We start from the raw sequence: 21,811 nt of genomic DNA, 5'->3' as shown, positions 1-21,811 counted from the left end.
ACTACAGGAGAGACCCCGAGCCCGAATCAGCCACACGAACCTCTCACCAACTCCTGACCCACAGAAACCGTGGAAACAACAAAAGGATTGTTTCTATTTTCAGCCACTAAGTTTTGGGGAGGAGTTAGCGTGGAGCACTAGGAACTGAACCACTCCCATTATGACCCACCCCTAGAAACTATTCTGATGTGATTATTTCCTTTAGTTTTACATGACTTTGGTGTTCTTACATTTCTGTGAGAATGAGTTTTTCATTTATATATATTATACCGTGCATAAGATTTTGTTTCTATTTTCCCCATTCGGCATTTAAGAGTTATGTCCGGGGCGCCTGGGTGGCTCAGTCGTTAAGCGTCTGCCTTTGGCTCAGGTCATGGTCCCAGGGTCCTGGGATCGAGCCCCGCATCGGGAGCCTGCTCCTCCCTCTCCCACTCCCCCTGCTTGTGTTCCCTCTCTCGCTGTGTCTCTCTCTGTCAAATAAACAAATAAAATCTTTAAAAATAATAATAATAATAAAATAAATACATAAAAGAGTTATGTCTGGGGTGCCTGGGTGGCTCAGTTGGTTAAGCGACTGCCTTCGGCTCAGGTCATGATCCCAGGGTCGTGGGATCGAGCCCCGCATCCGGCTCCCTGCTCAGTGGGAGGCCTGCTTCTCCCTCTCCCTCTGGCCCTCCCCACTCTCGTGCGCTCTCTCCCTCTCCCTCTCTCTCTCAAATAAATAAATAAAATCTTAAAAAAAAAAAAGCTGTGTCCACGTTGCTGTGCGTGCATCAATCTCTTGCCTCCAGCCAACGTGTAGTATGCATAAGAAGCACTGACCACATTTTACTTACCTGTTCCTCTCGTAATGAACCAGCAGATTGCCTGCAGTTCCCACAAACACTGTCACAGACACCTTGGGACACGTCCCCTCATGGCCCTCTGTGAGAGCTTCTTGGGGCAGGCGGCATACCCGGAAGCGGGAGTGCGGCCTCCGAGGGCCCATGCACACTTCCTCTAGCCAAGGGCCGCTGGACCCCTCTCCAGCATACCCACAGTACCAGTCTACACTACCAGCGCCGGGCTCACTTGCTGGCCCAATCTCTACATTTTATTTATGAAAAGAACTAGTCAGGGGCACCTGGGTGGCTCAGTCGGTCAAGCATCCAACTCTTGGTTTCAGCTCAGGTTGGGATCTCCTGGGTTGTGGGAAATAGCCCTGCTCAGGCTCCATGCTCAGCGCGGAGTCTGCTTGAAGATTCTTTCCCCCTCTGCCCTCCCCCCCTTGTGGGCATTCTCTCTCTCTCTCTCTGAAATAAATAAAATCAATCTTTAAAAAAAAAAAAAAAGAACTAGTCAGTCTGCTGGAGGGGTTCCCCCCCATCATTGCCCTGAATATCCTTGTGGCTCACTTCCTTCATTCAGGTCTTACTTCAAATGTCATCTAATCAGACTGCTGCATCCCATCACTTGTGCTACCATCCCCATCCTTCTTAGCTTGTGGTTCTTTTCTTCATTGTTCTTACAGGTGATCGTGTGTGTGTGTGTGTGTGTGTGTGTGGTGTTTGGTTATTGTCTCCCCCCCCCCCCCCCCCCACCAAAAGGATGGTATTAGGTGCACAACAGGTGACCAGTGAAGATCTGCTATGAATGCAGTGTCAGAGTCTGATTTAACTGAGTACCATTCTAAGGAGCCTCCCTAGCTCCTCACCCCCACCCCCACCCCTGACCCCCTCACTTAGGGGCAGAGAATATCAGGAGGCCCTGAAGCTCTCCCATCTCTCCCTGCCCCCACACTGGACTCACCAAGCACAGGGATGAAGGACATTCTAGTACCACTTGGGATAGTTCTATCAGTGATTCAGGTACCATCGGTGTCCTGAGTGTTTGTGGTGAGGTGTGCTTGCTCACAGCTTCTTGTTGAATGGATGCATGGAATCATTAGGCCCTGGTCTCTGGTCTTAGTTAATGATCCTAAGACACACAAAGGAAGAGTATTTAGGAAAAAAAAAAAAGGCGCTCAATGAAAAGTGAGTAACATAGCACTGTCTTGTCTGATACTATAATTATTCACTACATGTGGCAAATTAAATTTAAATTAATTATCATTTATTATTTTTGGGGGGGTGGGGGAAGGGCAGAGGGAGAGGGAGAGAGAGCATCTTAAGCAGACTCCCTGGTAAGCTCAGAGCCCAATGCGGGGCTCGTTCTCATGACCCTGAGATCATGACCTGAGCCGAAATCTAGAGCCGGACGCTTAACTGACTGAGCCACCCAGGAACCCTAAACTTAAATTAGTTAAAATGAAAAATTCAGTTCCTCAGTCACACTAGCCATATTGAAGTGCTCAATAGTTACATGTAGCCAGTGCAGACATGTACCTTTCCATCGTCATAGAAAGTTCTGTTGCACAGCACTATAGAAGAAAACTGAGCTTCTCTAGATACATTCTGAAAATACCAACCTGTCTTTAGAGCTCTGCGGGAATTCTGCCTGCCTTCCTCGGGCTTCAAAGGGTCAGAATTTTGTCCCATCATTAAAAATAACAACTAGCAGGGCGCCTGGGTGGCTCAGTCAGTTAAGCGTCCAACTCTTGATTTCGGCTCAGGTCATGATCTCAGGGTTATGAGATTGAGCCCCACGTTGAGCCCTGCACTCAGCATGGAGTCTGCTTAAGATTCTCTCTCTCTCTCCCTCTGCCCCTCCCCCAGTCTCTCTCTAAAAAAGAAAAGATGAAAAATAACTAGTATACTTTTGACCTGGAAAGACAGAAGTGTTCTTTCCTATGGGCTGCTTTTGGAGGACACGTCTCAGCTGGTTGCCTGTGTCCTCCACAGCAGGTGAAGAAGGTCATGTGTTGCTAGCACCCAGTCACATTGAGAGGAAACTTAATTTTATACAATGAGCAATTTTTGAGAATGAACAAATTTTATGTTTTATTTAAACTTTATATACCATGTTAATTGCCCCTCTTTTGAGGGCCAGGATGAAGAGTTGGAAAGTTGCTTGTTTTTTTCCCCTTTCATTGTCATTAATTCTCTGAATTCCAAAGACGTGTGTTTCAGGGTAGGTAAGTTGTGGCTAGCTGACCCTTGATAATTATGAACATCAGATTTTAAATTCTGAAATAAGAATTGAAGGAAAAAGTCAAATGTTATAAATTTATTTGGGACATCTATTGCCACCTCTTTGGAAGCCTTTGAAAATTCAAGCAAAAATCAATACACTTCCAGCTTTGTCTTTTTTTACTTTCAATAAATAATATCTTTGTGTATATGTATATAGAGATAGATATACTTAATTAATGAGTCATTTAGCAGGATTTTTAAGTTTTATACTGCATTAATTCCAACATAGCTCTTTCCAGATGGATAGAATGCAAATGAGGTAAGAATTAAGGCAAACCTAAAAGGCATGCAAATGTAGCACATTTATCTTCACTGATAATACAAGCTCTTGGGTGTGGACCACCCAGAGGAGCCAAGGCCCCTCCGGGGCCTGTCCAGTACTATTTTACAGGAGAATGGTGACACAGCTTATATTAAGTTACATTACCATGGGGGGCTCAGTGCTACGAACATGTAATCAAGGAGACACGAGCATTAGCAAAACATGAACAAGAAACCATAGAACTCTTTGCAGCACATTTCTGTCCAGGCTTGAGGGGAGAAGGGATTTTATGAAATGATGTTACACATATCACATTGTGGAAGGTTGTTTTATAATATATGCTTTTAAAATTCATTAGCAAATGACATTCTCATGCACACAAGTGTTTCAAACACAAGAAGCAAGTCCATTGATAGGTAGTCCAAGCAATATCTGTGTGCGTGTGTGTGTGTATGTGTGTGTGTGTGTGTGTGTGTGTGAGAATAGCTGCAGACTGAATGGAACATGGAGACTTTTGTGCAGTCCATAGCGTTGACCTCAGCTCATTTCTGAATGTCGCACTGCAGAAGTAATACAATGGAAGGGTCGCTCTTTGCAGCTTCTTTGAATTCATCCAGTGTAATCTGGTCATCTTTGTTCTTATCCATCTTGCTGAAAATCTTGTCTACTCGCTGCTCAGGCGTGAGGCCGTCCTCATTCATTTTCATCATGATCACGGTGCCTACCATCTTATAGATAGCCTTGGGAAAACCAGAAACAGAGCATAAAGTTCTCCCACGATCTGATAAAGAATTTAAATTTACTTCAAAGGACTCCAAAGTCGTTTTAAGTAAGACAGTGATATAATCAAATATGTGTGAGTCTTATGACTAATTGGGCATAAAAGAATTTCATCCGACTCCCAGGTTTCTGGCTGGAGGAAGTGGGGAGAAAGAGTACCTCAGTGGTAGGTGCAAGAATAATAGATGAGAAGATTCAGGAGGAAAATGATGAGCTCAGTTTTAAACATTCGGGGTTTTAAGTGCAGATGAAAGTCACCAAGCACTAGTCCTTGTAGATTTAGGAAAACAGAAAAGGTGGTCCCAGCTGATAAGGAACTTACAGTCAGTTAAGACAAGCAAGGTGGGCCACTAACATTTAGCTCAGAAAGAAGATAGTGTAGGGAGATCTGTGGATCAGGCACTCTGTAAGTTAAAGAATTCTGACTATCCAGTTCAATTAGCTGTACACAAGTAATTCTCAACGTGGGAATTTCCTAAATAGAAACTTTCTATTGCCCATCTATACCAAGACCTGCTGGTGAATGTTCGCAGCAGCATTATTAATGGCCAAGGAGTGGAAGCAACACCAGCACTCAACAACTGGTAAACAGATAAACAATATGACAGATCTGTGCAATTGAATACTATTTGAGAACTAAAAAGGAACGAAACACTGATGAATCCTACAACACAGATAAAAAAAAAAGCCAGACAAGCCATATATTTATATTGTATGATTCTGTTTATATGAAATGTCCAGAGACATAAATCCATAGAGACAAAGAAGAGTGGAGTCTTCTGAGTCTGTAATAGGAACAGGCAGGTGGCAGGAGGGGTCTTACAGGGAGAATGAAAATGTTCTAAAATTGGATTATGGTGATGGCTGCATACTGTGGTCTATAAATTATAACTCAATAAAGTTTTTAAGATGCCAGTTAGAGGAGCCAAGATGCCCACCAGGGGAAAGCTGGTTTGAGGAAGGGGGGGACATCCAGCAGAGCAGAGCTAAACCAAGGGCAGAAGAACTGAGTCTGATAATATCCTTGGGGCCCAGCGTTAGGGCCCAGCGGCTTGGATCTGTGACTTTTCCCAGCGCTGCGCCGAGGCCCAGGACGGGGGTCGGGAGAATTCACGGCCTGGCATGCAACTACCCGGGCTCCAGGCCGGGAAGAAAAGAAGTCTCCACAGCCTAGGCCCCAGGAAGCTTCCTCCTGGGGGGGGGGGTCTGCCCCCTGTGCCCTGCGGCCGTGGTCCTAGCCTGCCCCGCCCCGTCCCGTCCCGTCCCGGTCCCGAAGTCCAGCCGCATCGCGACGTCCACCGAAGCCCCGCCGGCCCGGCCCCGCCCCGAGGGCCCTCCGCCCCGAAAGGCCACCCCCGCCCAGCCCCCCGCCCCTGCCATCTAGGTTCCCCTGACTCCTCCCCGAGACCACCCCACCCCTCCCCGGCCTCGCCCGGAGGTCCCTCTACGCCCCACCCCTCCCCCACCCACCCCCTGCCCCGAGGGCCCCCGCCCCGCCCTGAACGCCCGCCCAACCCCGCCACGAGGACCCTGGCCCCGCCCGGGCCCTGCCACCCAGGTTCCTCCACGGCCCCGCCCCGAGGGGCTCCCCCGCCCCGCCCCGCCCCGCCCCGGCCCCGCCCCGCCCCCCCCCGCCCCGCCCCGCCCCGGCCTCGCCCTGAGGGCACTCCCCCGCCCCGAGGGCCCACCGCCTCACCTCTATGATCTCCAGCATCTCCACCCTCGTGATCTTGCCGTCGCCGTCCAGGTCGTACATGTTGAAGGCCCAGTTCAGCTTCTGCTCGAAGCTGCCCCTCGAGGTGATGGACAGGGCGCAGATGAACTCTCGGAAGTCGATGGTGCCGTCCCCGTTCTTGTCAAAGGTTCGGAAGGCGTGCTGGGCGAACTTGGAGGCGTCGCCGTAAGGGAAGAACTGCAAGCAGAAAACACAAGTTCAGGTGGCGGGAGGCCCAAAACCTCAGGCCCGGGTGGAGTCCGGGAAAGCCTGGGAGGCCACCGCGCCATCCCGGGGACCGCACCGCGGGCGCTCCCAGGCCGCCGAGGGAGGAGGGGTGGCAGGCAGGCCTCCCGCCTGGACAGCGGTTTGGCGCGGTGCTCAAGGCCTAGGGCAGGCGTCCATCAGGCCATTCCTGTGCATGAGGCTGGGACATGCGGCCTTCGTGGTGGCGGGGCCCTTGAGCCCGCAGCTAGGGTCTCTCATCCGTGGCTTCCCTGCCCTCGCTCCCACAAGGACAAGGACTGAGGTAGGGAGCCGACTTCTCTCCCCACGCAGAGCGGTGCTCCATGAACTTCGCCTTCCTCTCTGGACCTCCAGGTTCGCCGCCCGGTGGGGCCAGCGCGAGGTTGCCCAGACCTGGTTTTCTCTGCCCCGGCTCCCCAGCCCCCGCCCACACTCCTCTCCCGGGGTGAGGCTCCATTGGCTCTCTTCTTTTTTACAGGGACTTTTCTTTTGTAGAACAGACATTTAAAACCCATTAAAAATAGAACATGACGAGGTTTATTTTTAAGAGCTATAAAGAGGTTTCTTTTCAGAGCCAACAGTTGGCCAGAGTGCCATTGGAGACAAAGAATGAACACAGGAGGAAAAGGAAGAGCAGACCCTGGAGGAGGTAAGATCGTGGAAACAAGCCCCAAACCACAAACCAAAAGCAAAAGCAAACCACGTGCTGTTTTTTTTTTTTTTTTTTTTTTTTAAAGATTTTTTATTTATTTATCTGAGAGAGAGAATGAGAGACAGAGAGCAGGAGAGGAAGGAGAGTCAGAGGGAGAAGCAGACTCCCCGCCGAGCAGGGAGCCCGATGTGGGACTCGATCCCGGAACTCCAGGATCATGACCTGAGCCAAAGGCAGTTGCTTAACCAACTGAGCCACCCAGGCGCCCCCAACCACGTGCTGTTTTAAGGCAGAGAGGGGATATGGATGCATCAGCCCGCAAATACAAAGACCAAAGCAGGTGTCTGAGGATGTCACAGGTATCCCTGCTCCTTGGTAAGTTTTGTCACTGGTTACTGGGACAGGCCGGCCAGCCTCCGTACAGCAGGCCTGCTTTGTGCCCACCTGGGGCTGTCTCCCTTCCGGGGCCCTCAGCTCATGTTTCTCACTGTGCTTCCTGCCCTGGGGCCTGCTGCCCACACTTCCCATACTTAGAAGCCCTTGGAAGGTGGAACATTTCTGGGCAGAAATGAAATGTGTATTTCCCCGTGAGATCCCATAACTGTGGCCAGGCCCCGTTTTTGGTACTGGGAAAGCAGAGATCCACAGCTTGTAGTCCCCAGGCTCTGGGATTTCACAGTTAATGGGGGAACCCAAGGCAGGACTGATGAGAACTAGGACAGAGGAGGGGGCAAGACTACAGGATTGGTTTCAAGGTGGAGAGTTACGAGGGAAAGGCTCCTGTCCTCTCCTACCCGCTCAGCCTGTTTCCCCTTCACCCCATAATGCCATTAGGGGCCTGGGTACCTGAGGACAGGCTACCAGGTGCTGAGTTTTGAACTACACAGTTTTGACCTTGACAGTTTCTAAATAGGTAAGGTTGATTCACATGTGCTCTGAACGTTTTTTTAAACATATGATACTTCTGACACCAAATGTGTGGGGTTTGTTTTGGTTGGGTTTGGTTTTTGGTTTTTCCTTCCTAACAACTCTGATTTTCTGGACATTATTAACCTGGTCCAGGTGAATTCAGTTCCATTCTGACACTAACCCCCAGGGGGAGTCCGTGCAGACCCCACAGGGAAGGGCTCAGTCCCACCAGACTGCCCCATTTCAGATGCCAGTGGTCAGTCCCTGGTACTTCTGATAGACCTGATAGAAAGGCCGGGGCGGTGGGGGCGCCCACAAGGCCCTCCTTCAATAATTTGCTAGAACTACTCAAAGAATTAAGGAAGGCACTTTATTTACTATTACCGGTTTATTTTAAAGGACACAACTCAGGAACAGCCCAGTGGGCAAGGTGTAGGGGAAAGTGCATGGAGGGTGCACAGAGCCCTCTGCGGGCAGCCACCCGAAGAGCACCTCAGTGAGTCCCCCAACTGGGAGGCTCCTCAAACCTGTAGTTGAAGGGTTTTATTGGAGGCCTCATTACTTATGCATGGTTGATTAAATCACTGGCTAACTACAATTGAATTCCATCTCCAGCCCTTCTCCCCTCCCCAGAGTTCCCATCCTCTAATCATGCCTCCAGTCTTTTGTCTGACCAGCTCCCATCTGGAAGCTATCAAAGGGCCCCCAGCCACCAGTCATCTCATTAGCATACAAAAGACACTGTTATCCTTCCAGAGAGTCCAAGGGTCTTAGAAGCTCTGGTGTCAGAACTGGGAACTGAGACCAAGTATATATTTCTTATTATATCATCATATCACAAGTGCCTTGTGCACGAATGTTCTTCACCCCTTTCTGCTCTTTGCGGGTGTGTCTTATCTGCCTTGTGGTCAGGAGTCTTGGGGAGAGCTGGGCCCTGTGAAATGGCCTCAGAGCAGAGCAGAGTGAGCCCTTGGCAGATTCTCATCTCTCCTTAGTGCTGTGTATCCACCAGGCTTGCTATGCTGTGACTTGAGACCCCTGGGTAATTGTCTCCATCTGTGTGGTTTTCTGGCAGTGAAATGCTTTAACCTTTATTTCACATAGCATACTTTAAAGGGAAGGGATATCTGATAGTTTTATCTAAAAATAGCAGGGAACTTCAAGTCAGTATATTAAAAATTTAGATCTGAAAATTCTTGAGGAAAAAAATCGATTGAGCTGTAAAAGTTACATGTGCCTTGTAGAAGGTCTATTTACTGACTTTAATAGCCAACACGTTTACTTCAGAAGAACCGAGCGTGTGCTAACGTATCTGGAGGGCTTGTTCCCTTTAGAAAACTCCTCTTATCATGTTCTGAGTGCTTGGAGTTTTTCTAATCAGGGGAATGCTCCTTCTTTTGATGAAATGATTCAGCTCTGGGGGGATCATCACAGAAAAATGAAGCCACACTCTTCAATGTCTTTAGGAAGAAATCGGGGTCTTGAACTCATATTCACTTCTGGACTACGATAGTGCCTGAGAAGTAGAAGTATTTTTTGTGTATTGTTGCTTAAAATTTCTTTTATTTTTTAAATTCAATGTGTTTTTCTTGTTGATGTGGAAATAATTTTCAGTGGCATTAATAATCTACAAGTCTATATAATAAATAAAAAACTTTGAGGTTGAAAAATCATATGTATATTTATGTGTGTGTGTATATAATATATATTCTATAATATATAATTCCACTGTGTCTTAGTCCATCCAGGCTGCTGTAACAAAATGTCCCAGGCTGGATGATTTATAAACACAGTTCTGGAGGATGAAGTCCAGTATCAAGGTATCAGCAGGGGCAGTTTTTGGTGAAAGACCTCTTCCGGGTTGCACACGCTAAATTCTTGCTTTGTCCTCATAGGAGGTAAGGAAACTATGGGGTCTCTTTTTCCTTCTTTTTTTGGGGGGGGGCCAGAGGGAAAGGGGAAGAAAGAATCCTAAGATCTTAAGCAGACTCCATGCCCAGCACGGAACCTGACGTGAGGCTGGATCTCACAAACCTGAGATCATAACCTGAGCCGAAATCAAGAGTCGGACACTTAACCAACTGAGCCGCCCAGACACCCCTGTGGGGTCTCTTATATAAGGGCACTAATCCCATTCATGAGGGCTCCACCTTCATGACCTAAACTCCTTGAACAGGCCTACCTGCATTAGGTGAGGTCCCTCACCTTGGACGTTAGGTTTCAACATGTGAATTTGGGGAGGGACACAAATATTCAGTCCATAGCGATTTGTTTGAAAGAAGATGAATCTAGTTGTGAGAAATTTTAGAAACTGCATTAGATGATTGACTATAGCTAGTCTTTGATAAATTTCTAGTTTCTATTTTATGTCTGTGTGCATACACACTTAGTTTTTCTACTTTTGGTCAAACATTTTATCTCAAGTATATCTTGCATTTCCAGTAACAGAAAAAAGCCACCTGGAAGCAGTTGCAGATGGTCAGCTGACTGAATCCAGATACTGCAGTCCTTCCAGTGATGGTGGGACCTGGGTTGTGGGGCTCTTGGAGGCCACACCTGTCTGGTTTGGCACCTTGGGACAGCCTGCCCTCCTGAGGGTACCTGAGAGAAGGCTTCTCTTTGGAGAGCAGGGCTTGGGGGGGTGGAGCAGGGTCTGCTCCAGGGACTGGTCAGCAGAACCCTAGACTCAAGTCTCAGGGTGAGAAGAGCACCATCAGCAGTTTGGACTGCATGTCTGGGGGTGGAGATGACCAGGCTGGTCCCCGAGGTTCCCGGGTGGAGGATGACGGCTGGCCAGAATGGTTCACCAGAGGCAGTTTCTTCAGGGCCCTCTGGAGCCCCCTTCCTCGGGTGTAGGACTCCCCCTGTGTGGGCCCACAGCCTTTTTGCTCTGACACTTGGGTCTCCAAGCTTAGTAGTGGGAGCCTGACAGAAGGTGGGGGCAGGAAGGGCCCTCCATCCCTGGCTACTTCTGGCCCTGCTGGTGAGCCTCTGACCTCAAGACTACACATTGATCTGTCCCTGTCATACCACAGGGACAATCTTGTGCCCCAGTTGTGCCCTGAGAACTCGGGCTTTCCATGTTGTTGGTCTGCGGTGGGGCCAGGACCCAGCCCACCAAGTGTATCATGATACCCACAGGAAAATGTCACCATTCCTGCAGAACGACAAGCAGGAGAAGCATGCATCTGTCCCATGGCATTCCCCTGTACTGACTTCTGGAAGTTCCTGAGATAGGTTTTCTGGGCCGCACATCTTCCTTTCCTATTGACTTCCCTTCCCAGGAAGCCTGGGAATGAGGGCTGCCATCAGATTGTGGGGAGCTGCTGCAAAGAAGGGCTGCATCCTCTTTCTGGGGGGCATGTGGAGGGGAGACCAGGACCCCTCCCCTCGGATTCTCAGCAGAGCCCAGTCAGGTGGGCACAGCCTGATAGCATGGGCTGTCCGTCTTCAGAGCTGCGTCCCGGGGAAGCTCCCAGGGCCCCCTCTAGCACCACTAGAGAGCGGGCCCGGACAACATCTCCTTCTCCTCACTCAGTGATTGCCCTTCAGTGAAGTCCTGGTGGCTCAAGACCTCTTCTGCTTCTCCCCCTCTGTGACCTCCCCAGTGGACTTTCCATTGGGAGGATTAACTGTAGCTTACCCCCTTCTCTCCCTTCTGCCTCAGCCGGAGCCCGATCACCTCCCATGGGATTCTGGCTACAGTCCCCTAATTTCCTCCTGCCTCGAGTCTCCTCTCGGTCCAACACCCAGAGCAGCTCTGATCTTCCTCTAATATGGCTCAGGCTGTGTCATTTCTCTTCAGAGAAACACCCAGTGGAATCCAGTCCGGACCCCTGCGCTTGCTATTTGCTGACCCACTACGTGCCTTCAGTAGTGCGTGTCCTGCTTCGGCCTCTGCTCCCCAGAGCCTCGCGTGTGCAGAGCTCAGGTCCGAACTTCTCACCCTGCTGTTCGTGGCCCTTCGTGATTGCCCCAGCCTGCACGCCCGGCTCTCTCATTCCTCTGCTTTCTGCCTCTGTGCCTGACTGTGTTCTCAGTCTGAGACTGAGTTCGCAGACTGGCACGCCCCCCTCTCCCCCCACTTTCATATTTTCTCTGCCTTCCCTTTGCACCCCATCTCATCCTGGCCAATGGAGAAATCCCACCTTTTCTTTATGTCCTGCTCAAATGCTCCACCTCCATGGAACATTCACGACTGGACTGAATCTCTTCCTCAGCTTGCTTGTGCTTCACTTTTATTTCTAGACGAATCTGCCCGAACCCTCTGCCTTAGAGCACAGCCAGTCTGTTCCTGCGGTGTGCCCCCTGGCGCGAGGGTTCTGGGAGGGCAGGAACGGTTCGCTCCCTCTGCACCCCACAGTTGTGCCTAGCTCCTGGCGAGGAGGAGCTGCAGGGCTCCGGCGAGCGCGGGGTCTGTGGTCCCCCACTCGTGTGTATTTGTCCCTGTGTCCTTCCATCTGTGAGAAGGAGCTGCTGCATTAACCAAATGCTTTCATGCCCCCGGGAGGGAAGACAGGGGTTTCTGCGACAACTCAACAGTGATGAAAACCATGACACTGACTCATTATTAAATTGTCAGCTCTCCCATTCCCAGAATTTCCTAGCCGCCTTCTCTGCTTCGTTTTTCTCCAAAGAGCTGACTACCGTACAACATATTTCAATTATTTATTCATCCTCTTTCTTCCTCCATGAGAAATGTAAACTCCGTGAGGGCAGAGAGCCTCGGCTGCTACACTGTTTAGTTCCTTACTGAATCTCTCCATTGCAAGCGCTCAGTAATGACGTAGTGAATGAACGAGTGAACCAATTTCTTCTTGACGCTGTCCTTCCTAATCCTGCATTAGTTGCAACTGATTACGCATTCACTGTCTCCTAGAATCCTCAAGACAAGCCAAAGGGATGGTTTGGGTTTTTTCACTTTGACTTGGTAATACTTATTATTATTAATAATATTTATGAACATTATTCATTCCTATTTATTAGGGGATTGTCATTGAACTGTAAATTCCCAGAGTGCAAAGCCTTGTTTGCTCACCATTGCATCCATAACACATAGCACAGGTCTGCAGATAGCAGGTGCTGAATACGATCTTGTTGAGTGACCAAATGAGAGAGACACTTGCAGTGCCAACTTCAGGGTAACCAGGTGATCGAACACTGCTGCTAAAAACAGCCCCCACTCACTGGACATTATAATGTAGCCAGCTCTGTCCAGTAGAACTTGTGATTATAAAAATATTCAATAACTGCGCTGTCCAAAATGATACCTACTAGCAGTATTGGGTCAACCACTGTCTTAGGTGCTGGGAATAAAATTTTAAAAAGACAGAGAATTGAGAACAGTGGGGAAAGTAACCCCTGAAATGTTACTGGTGTAGCCAAAGAACGGAATGTGTTAATATTATTCAACTTACCTGTCAACTTAGATAACCACATGCGGCTACCGGCGTCTGTATGGAGTCCTATGGTCTATGCTATGTTATTAGTTTTCACAATACCCCTGTCAAGCAGTAACCCTCAGCTCCATTTCACAGGCAAGGAAACATGGACTCAGAAAGGTCCAGCAAACCCTGAAGTTAATTCTCGTCCCCCTGTGTCAGTCTGCTGCAAGGTTATACAGAGGAGCAGTAAGAAATGTACACTCCTGGGTGCCTGGGTGGCTCAGTTGGTTAAGCGACTGCCTTCGGCTCAGGTCATGATCCTGGAGTCCCAGGATCGAGTCCCGCATCGGGCTCCCTGCTCGGCAGGGAGTCTGCTTCTCCCTCTGACCCTCCCCCCTCTCATGCTCTCTCTCTCTCTCATTCTCTCTCTCAAATAAAAAAAAAAAAAGAAATGTACACTCCTTTCCAGAATACGACATACAAAACAGAAGGTAGGAGGTTAGGGATAGATTTTCATCTGTCTCAGCATTTGTTGGAACGCTTTAATGGTTACCACACAGCACTGGAATGGGCTCAGTTCTAATACTTCTCATGTGTGTTACTTCATTCAGTCCTCATAGCAAAACCTGCCATCCTAAACTCCGCATTGTGGTTAAGGAAGCGAGCTTGAAAGGTCCAGGCATTCGCCCCAGGTTCCTGGCAGCATGTGACAGAGGCAGGATTTGCATACGGATCTGTCTGGTCATTTCTGCCTCATCCTGCTGTTTCTCTATGTCAAACTGAGGCAATAAACCTAAATCCACATTTGATGAAGCAAACGTATTTGTTACATTACGTAATTCTTTGCTTCCTTCCCTCTAAGGTCCGAAATCTTCGGGGGCGTGGGCATTTATCGCCACCTTCTGGCAGCATGTACATACTACATGAAAATTAGTAAAAGGCGGGCGGCTGAGGGATATTTTTTATGACTCATTCTTTAGCTGAACATTTATTGAGCGGTTACTATGCGTCAAGTACTGTGTTAGATACTGAATAAAATATGAAAAGACATAGAGCATTAAGGATAGTAGGGGAAATAGATACTAAGCAAGCAACTGCATAAATAAGTATAAAATTACTCCATGATACACTGCAAGTGTGTAGAGCCACAAACGAGTAATGGGGATGATCTTATGAGTTTGAAACTTAAACAAAAATTTCCTCTGTGTTCCTCTCCTTGCACCCTAATATGTCGGCTTCTGTCAATTCACTCTTCTTCATCATAGTTCAGCAATGGTTTCAGAGTCTGAAACTTCCTGGGATTTCACCTAGATTGTATCCAACTGCACTACACAGCCCTACTCTGAACCATCCAGTGTGGCAGAGAAAACCCCAGGAAATGCTTGAGGACTTGGTCTCTCCTCAGGAGGACAATAGGAGACTTTGTACCACTTCACCAGCTTACTCCAAAGCCACCAGAGGCTTTTCCCTACAGATAGAAGACCGAAGCCCTGCATTTCCATCTTTTCAATAACCTGTTCAGTTGTGACTATTAATTTTTTTTTTTAAATATGTGGTGTGGTGCGCCTGGGTGGCTCAGTCGTTAAGTGTCTGCCTTCTGCTCAGGTCATGATCCCAGGGTCCTGGGATGGAGCCCCGCTTTCAGTGGGAGGCCTGCTTCTCCCTCTCCCACTCCCTCACTGCTTGTGTTCCCTCTCTCGCTGTGTCTCTCTTTGTCAAATAAATAAATAAAATCTTTAAAAAAAATAAAAAATAAAAAAATAAATATGTGGTGAATGAGCCCCAGACACCTCATGCTGACTATGCATGGTGTCATTCGCCTCTGCAAGCCCAGGGCCCCACCCTGCAAACCCAGGGCCCCACCCGGCACAAAAGGCTGTTTGGTGGCTGTGTTAAGAAATGGCTTGAAAACACGGTGCTTCCATCCCCTCATGTAATCTGTCCTCTGCACCTCCCGCTCCAGCCCTTTGCACTATCTTGCTGCCTGTACATCTCATCCTTCCAGAAGTGGTACTGAGTGCAGAGAAAACATTACAACATTTCCCATGAGAACCTCGCTCTCTCCCAGCGTCCACTGGGGCCTGCCTCAAGTTAATGGAGGAGGCAGGGCTCCTAGAGGTTGCCCCGACCGACCTTCAGGTGGAGGGAGGTTTGCACAGCATGGCCTTGGCCCACTGTGACAGTTGATGGGCTGGGTCAAGAGTGGGTGACAGCAAGGCCACTGAGGAGGACAGAGTCTCTCCAACGCTCTGCCCAAGGTCCAGCTCCCAGCTGACGCTGAGCAGCCCTCCAAACTCAGAATAGATTTGTGCCCATTAGTCTGCCTGAAATAGAGCTCATGAGGGGATCAAAGAACAGAAGAATATTCTTGGACGCTCCACTGCTCACAGGCTTGGAGAAGTCTGCCATCCAGTCTCTCACAGGACGCTGTCCCTTTAAAAACGTCCTGACTCAGGTCAATTCTGTTTCCCTTTGTTCTCAAATGTCAGAAGCCTATGTTCTCTGGCTAATGAACCCACAAACACGATCCCCTCCCCAAGGGTGGAGTCTTCTTCGTCTCTCCCTTACCCGGGCCTCCGAGGTCCTCTGCCCTCACCTCTGCTGGAACTGGCCAGAGGCTTCCAGCCTGCTGTGGATCCCTGGCTCCGTACCCACCTCTTTGGGCCACAGATGCCACAGCCATCTTGTCATGAGTGTCTATCAGGGAGCAGAGCCCGAAGAAGGTCTTTTTAATATGCTACCTCAGCTGGATCTTCAAGTTGAGGACTTGGGGGTCATTATTCTGGGTTAACTAACTGGCATAAGGTCAGACCACTAAGGGGGTGGGACGGGCTAGGCAAACAGGCTCTGTCTGAGGGATCCGCACCTGCCCAGTGTACCCAGACTTCCACTCCCAGCGACAATCTACCTCTTCCCCTGGATCCTGAAGGGCTCTGCGTCTCTTGGCCTTAGTTTCCTCGTCCACCAAATGGGGCGATAGGAATTAATTCCTACTATGAAGGACTGTTGTGAGAGTTCCTGGAGATGACAGATGTGGAAGGTGCCTGAGGCCGCATGGAGTTGGGACGTTGGGTATTGAAGGGTCCCTCCTCCCTCTCCCCTCAAGGCTGCCCTGATGCACCCCAGACCCTGGTCTTACAAGCAGCTCCCGGGTGAGCAGGTGCTTTGTGGTGGGCTCTCAGCGCACGCACCCCGGGCTGCTGGCCAAGCTGGGGCCCCTGAGGATTAACTTGGTATTTGGTTTTAGCCTTAGGCTCTTCACACTCATGCAACCTCACCCAGGAATAGGATCCTTGTTTCCTCACCGGCCCACATTCTCTGCCTCCTAACTGCCCCCCATGCCCACTCTCCGGACTCTGCGTTCCCTCCTCCCCACAGCTCCGGAGGGAACCTCTCACGCCCCCTTCATCGTGTCCACTTCCCATACCCACCAGTCACATCTAATTCTTTCCAGAAGAAGGAACGAGATTCTCCCCAAGCGTCTGAGCCTTCCGGGGTCCTGTCCAGTCCTCTGTTCCCTGAGCCCTCCCACTACCTGGGGCCTTGCTATGCTGTCCAGCAGCAGTCCTATTATTCTCTCCATCTGGAATGCTCCTTTCCTGCCCCAGCCCAGTCAACACCTGTTGCCTCTCAGATCTTGATTTAGTCTTCACTTTCTCAGGAAAGCCTTCTCTGAGTCCAGCTCAGAACCTTCCATTACATGCGTGCACGGGACCAAGTCCTGCCCTTGGTAACCATCATCCTGTGTTCATGGGACTGTCTGATTAATGCCTTTCTCCCTTCGTGGACTAAGCTAAACAGGGCAGGGAAGGGCCTGGTTTTCCCCACCACTAAAATCCCTCGTGCCTCGTATGGGGCCAGGCACACAGAAGGTGCCCAGTAAACGTCTGTTGAATGACTGAGCGACTCAGCACAGCGGGTCTCTTTCAAGCCTGAGGAGACAGCAGCAAATGCACACGATGGCCAGTGGAAGGGCCAAAATGTGTTCTGAAGATTGTCTGAAGTCAGCTGTGCTACAGGAAGCTCACCATTTGGCCTTAAAACCTGTCACTGCCATTACTACTTTAGCTGATGATTCATGGTGCTGTGAAATCATCCCCCGAGCCGTGCACGTACCTGGTCACGTGGATGGGAAGAAGAGAGAGACACTTCCCCTTAATTTGAAATGGTGAGTCCAAGAGCTGTTTTCTGCCAACGTCTTCATTCAACAGATACTCACAAAACCCTAATTGGTGCCAGGCTCTATGCGGAGCTCTGTGTGGGCAGGAGGGAGGGTGAGGAGAGGCAACAAAGGATCAGAGCAAAAGAGAAGGGCGGGTCCGTGTCCCGGAGCAGGTGCCGCCCAGAGCCGGAGGTGCCTTCCACATGTGGGCTCCCTGGGAGGGGATTCAACCCCCCCCCCCAGCTGCCTCTTCACTTGTCCCCCGGGGGACAACATCCATTTTCTGCACTCATGGCTCCAGGCTTTCGTACAAGGCAACCACTATTAACCCCTGGTTCCTGTAGAACTACATCTATTTGAGAAGAAAATTAGTCCTGAACTAAATTTCTAGAGAAGGGGACTTTTGCCTCTTGGGGCAGAGGAAACAGTGTTCGCTTAGGTCCTAGACCAGGTCTCTCTGTATGCATTTTGACCTTTATACACTGCCCCAAGAAGGTCATGAACTCCCAGGGAAGTTCTGTTACTTTTTTATAGAAAACGAGGCTCAGGCAGCAGAAATCCAGATTCCTCACTCATCTTTGGGTCTCTTTTGCTTTAGAATTATCACCAAGAGAATAGCCCATATCACCTCTACTTTAAGGGGAATATGCTTTGCTCTTTAATATATCAAATTAGGATCTGGTATACTGTAGGTGCTCTATAAATGCTTTGGATGGATAAAAGAAGCAACGTGTTGTAGAGGAAAGGATGCTGGGTTGAGTGACAGGGTGTCTGGGTGTGACTTAAGTCAAGCCATTTTGCCTTTTATGATATAAAATGAGGGCACAAATCAGATAAGCTTCAAAATTCCTTTTAGCTATACTATTTTATTTATTTTTGTGATTCTGGAAGTGAAATCTCAAAAAAAGAAGAAGAATTGGGGCGCCTGGGTGGCTCAGCTGGTTAAGCGACTGCCTTCGGCTCAGGTCATGATCCTGGAGTCCCGGGATCGAGTCCCGCATCGGGCTCCCTGCTCGGCAGGGAGTCTGCTTCTCCCTCTGACCCTCCTCCCTCTCATGCTCTCTGTCTCTCATTCTCTCTGTCTCAAATAAATAAATAAAATCTTTAAAAAAAAAAAAAAAAAGAAGAAGAATTAATTAATAATGAATTTGACAAATGGATGGTACTTGCATTATTTTGCATTTGTTATTAACCAAAGCAGCTATCATATTGCCACCTTGTGTTGGTATGTCTTAATTACAGGATCAGACTTTGAAGGGTGAATATTATCTACATCTCTATGTGCATCAGTATCGATATCTATGTATCTGTATCTGTATCTCCCTCTGTCGTCTCTATATCTATAGATATCTATGTCTCTATAACATCTCTCCCTATCTCTATCTCTCTAGCTCTATCTCCCTCTCTCTCTATCTCTATTTCTATCCCTTTATCATATCTCTCTCTCTATCCCTATTGGAAGTTTCACAGCGCCTGACAGATACTCATTGGTTACTCAGACTTTAAAAAAATCAAATGAACTCTTTCTTTATTTCTGTCCAATACCCAAGTCACATTATGAATTGTATCAATGACATCTTGATTTGGGGCAGGGTGTTTCCTCCAGTACCTCACTTGCTGATTAATCTTGAGCCAACATAAATCAACATAAATCAGTCCACCGTTAGCATGTGTTACAAAATAGGAGCTCACCAATAGTAAATTATACTCTGGAAATTGTCATGATTTTCCATTTAAAGGCAATCTAATTAGAGAGAAGACTGTTTTACCAATTTAAGAAGGAGCTCATTTTTGAAACCAGACAAGGGGTGAGGATCTTCGAAGGTGTTTGGTGGAAGGCTGGTTGCTATGGGGAAAATTGGAAAGACACCTCTTGCCTAGTATCCCTTCAATTACTCCAACTGAAGTGGGTAGAGCAGGTTTTGCAACTGGTTCCGAAACTGGTTGTTTCATCTTTCCCACTCCTCCTAGAATAGAGTGATCTGTTCAAGATGGATTCCCATGTCACTCTCCACCCAACTCGCTTCACAACGTCATGGTGACAATGATGAGAATGCTCAGCCGGTCTGCATCTCAATCAGAGACCTACCAGCATGCCAGAGGCCACCAGGGTCTGTGCCGTGGAGAGGGAGCTGTCCGCAACACAGGGAGGGGGCAGCAACGGTAGCCTGAGCAAGGGGAGCTATATCTGCAGAAGCTGAAGTTTGTAAGAAATGAACATATTCCGGGCCATTGCCTCTGAAGATGTGTCCTCCATTGCCCGGGAAGGAAGAATCTTCCAACCTACTCTAAGATGGGTCCCCAAATTTATTACTCTCCCCCAGTACTGACATATCTGTAACTTCTACTCAATTATGCCAGTTCCACATACTCCCATCTTTGCCACTGGAGGTATAGGAAAAGGTGTGGGTGCGGCGGCCCAAGACACAAAGGAAGTACATCCTGTAGGGAAGTGCGGGCGCCATGTTGGGGGTGTGAGAGTGTGCTCAGGAGGGGTCTGGTACTGAAGACCACTTCTGCAGTTTACTAGATGTGGGACTTGGACAAAGGGTTTGTAATCTTTTTCAAAGCCTTAGTTTATTCATATGAAAAAGGAGCTGGAGATGAGAATTGGTTGCTGGGCTGGAATGAGTCAGGATGCCCAGGACTGGGTATCAGTTCCGCCAAAGAGGAGACAAGCCCCTGGGGGCAGCGGGCTCTCTTTCATTCCTTATCATCCCTGCAGAGCCTCAGAATAAGTGAGCCAGGCTTCCATGGGAGGAGCCTTCCTCTGTTGCCTCTCCTCCCAAAATCAGGCTGCTGATTTTCCTCTCCCCAGGGTGTGCCCCCAGCAAACGCTATCTGATTCCTGATTCTGTGGTCTAGAAGGACTGATTTAGAGATTAGATTTCAGGGCACAGGGGAAGTCTCTGGAGGGATTGCCGATAGAGGCCACTTCTAGAATCCTCGCCCCTAACAAGGACAGAGGGCAGGAGCCACAGGGGTGGGCTGCCAGGCTCTGAGCTGTTCTTCTTTCTGATCAGGTCCTACAGGGCACGACCCCCCGAGCAGAGGAGAGTCAGAGTCCAAGTTCCCGCTGTGCTGCTTATTGGCTGTCCAAACGCTGGGAGAGGGATGTGACAATCTGGGCCTGGATCCTCTTGTGTAGAATGAGGGAGTTGGTTCTCTATGAGCCCTGGGGTGCTATCAGCAACTATGATTCTAACTTTGCACACTGTCAACATTATCCTTAACAAAGGATGCTGATTTAATTAAACTTTTATGGCATGTACCATGTGCCAGGCGTGGTTTAAGCACATTGTCAATATTTAACAATGTAATCCTCTAACACCCTCTAATGTAGGTATCACTGCGGGTCCCATTACACAGATGAGCACAGAAGCCCGGGGCTATGATGTTACTGTGTCCAACCTAGAGCACATACCTGGCTAACAGCAGAATCTGAACTCGTCTGGCTCTGGAGGCTCTACATGGGCCCCGAGCTACAAGCTTCTGATCTGACTACTACAGGAACACAGACACCAAAAAAGGCAAAGCCCCGGTCCTGCCTCTGATCCTCAGCACAGAGACACAGCAGACCATCTGCATCCAGCAAGCCAGACAGATGCAGCCAAGACACCAGGCGGGAGGAGCGCCTGGGGGGCTCAGTCGTTGAGCGTCTGCCTTCGGCTCAGGTCATGGTCCCAGGGTCCTGGGATCGAGCCCCGCGTCGGGCTCCCTGCTCCGCGGGGAGCCTGCTTCTCCCTCTCCCACTCCCCCTGTTGTGTTCCCTCTCTCGCTGTCTCTCTCTCTGTCAAATAAATAAAAAATAAAATCTTTAAAAAAAAAGACCAGGGGCAGGTGAGGTCAGCAGTTCTTCGGCAGCTCTCGATGGGCCAAGTTGCTCAGAGATTGCTCCCTAAGCAATCTGGGCTTTGCCCAGAGCCAAGGGTTCTTGACCTAACTGCTCAGCACCGTCCAGGGCAGTGGGTGATTATGTGGATAGCACCTGAGAAAATGCCACATGGGCTCTGGGGACCCAATGAAGGGCATTCTTTCTGTGAGCAGAGTGTCCCCCGTAAGCTCAGAGCTGTGCTGGCTCCAGGGCTGGCTCCCGGGCCAACCTGCTGGGGCCACAGCTCAGCCCCATGCTAGTGGGTTTCCTGGCAGTCTTGTGAAAATGCAGATTCTGATTCAGCAGGTTTGGGATGGGGCCCGCAGTGTCTGCATATCTTACACCCTCCCTCGGGTTGCAGAAGCTGCTGATCCACGAAACACACGAAGCAAGAACATAGACACCTGGTGTCTGGGATTTGAAGAAGGAAGCCCAAGCGGGCCTGGGGAGGTCAGGGGAGGCATGCTGGGGGGCTTGAGTGGGGTTCAGAGGGTGCCAGGAGGTAAGTAGGCACAAGTGCATTTGTGGGGTATTGGGAGGCAGCCTATGGGGGCTGTTGTGGGGAACAGAAACCAAGAATCAGCAGGGGGAGATGCCCGGTGGGTCAGCCGAGCCTGCCTGGGGTGGTTCTGCCCAGTGAGGGGCAGGAGGCTGGAGGGGTCACCTAAGCTGGATGGAGGACACTCGGCTGGCTTCAGCCCCGAGGAGCCTCCTCCTC

At 49.4% G+C, this 21,811-nt stretch overlaps 1 protein-coding gene across 1 annotated transcript in view; it reads right to left on the bottom strand.

The window, feature by feature from the left end:
* Positions 1-1,926: 1,926 nt before the first annotated feature.
* The window catches only part of VSNL1 (visinin like 1), a 101,865-nt gene continuing 81,980 nt past the window's right edge, over positions 1,927-21,811 (bottom strand). Inside the window, exons 3-5 of the mRNA XM_021697458.1 lie at positions 5,849-6,064; positions 2,938-4,112; positions 1,927-1,956 (exon numbers count right to left, since the gene is read on the bottom strand). Coding sequence (XP_021553133.1) covers positions 3,915-4,112; positions 5,849-6,064 — 414 coding nt within the window. The 3' untranslated portion in view covers positions 1,927-1,956; positions 2,938-3,914. The remainder of the gene's footprint in view (positions 1,957-2,937; positions 4,113-5,848; positions 6,065-21,811) is intronic.

Source organism: Neomonachus schauinslandi, chromosome 10 (assembly GCF_002201575.2).
Source record: "Neomonachus schauinslandi chromosome 10, ASM220157v2, whole genome shotgun sequence".
Lineage (NCBI taxonomy): Eukaryota > Metazoa > Chordata > Mammalia > Carnivora > Phocidae > Neomonachus > Neomonachus schauinslandi.
Note: the sequence above shows the minus strand (reverse complement) of the source record. Positions and strands in the feature narration are given on the sequence as shown.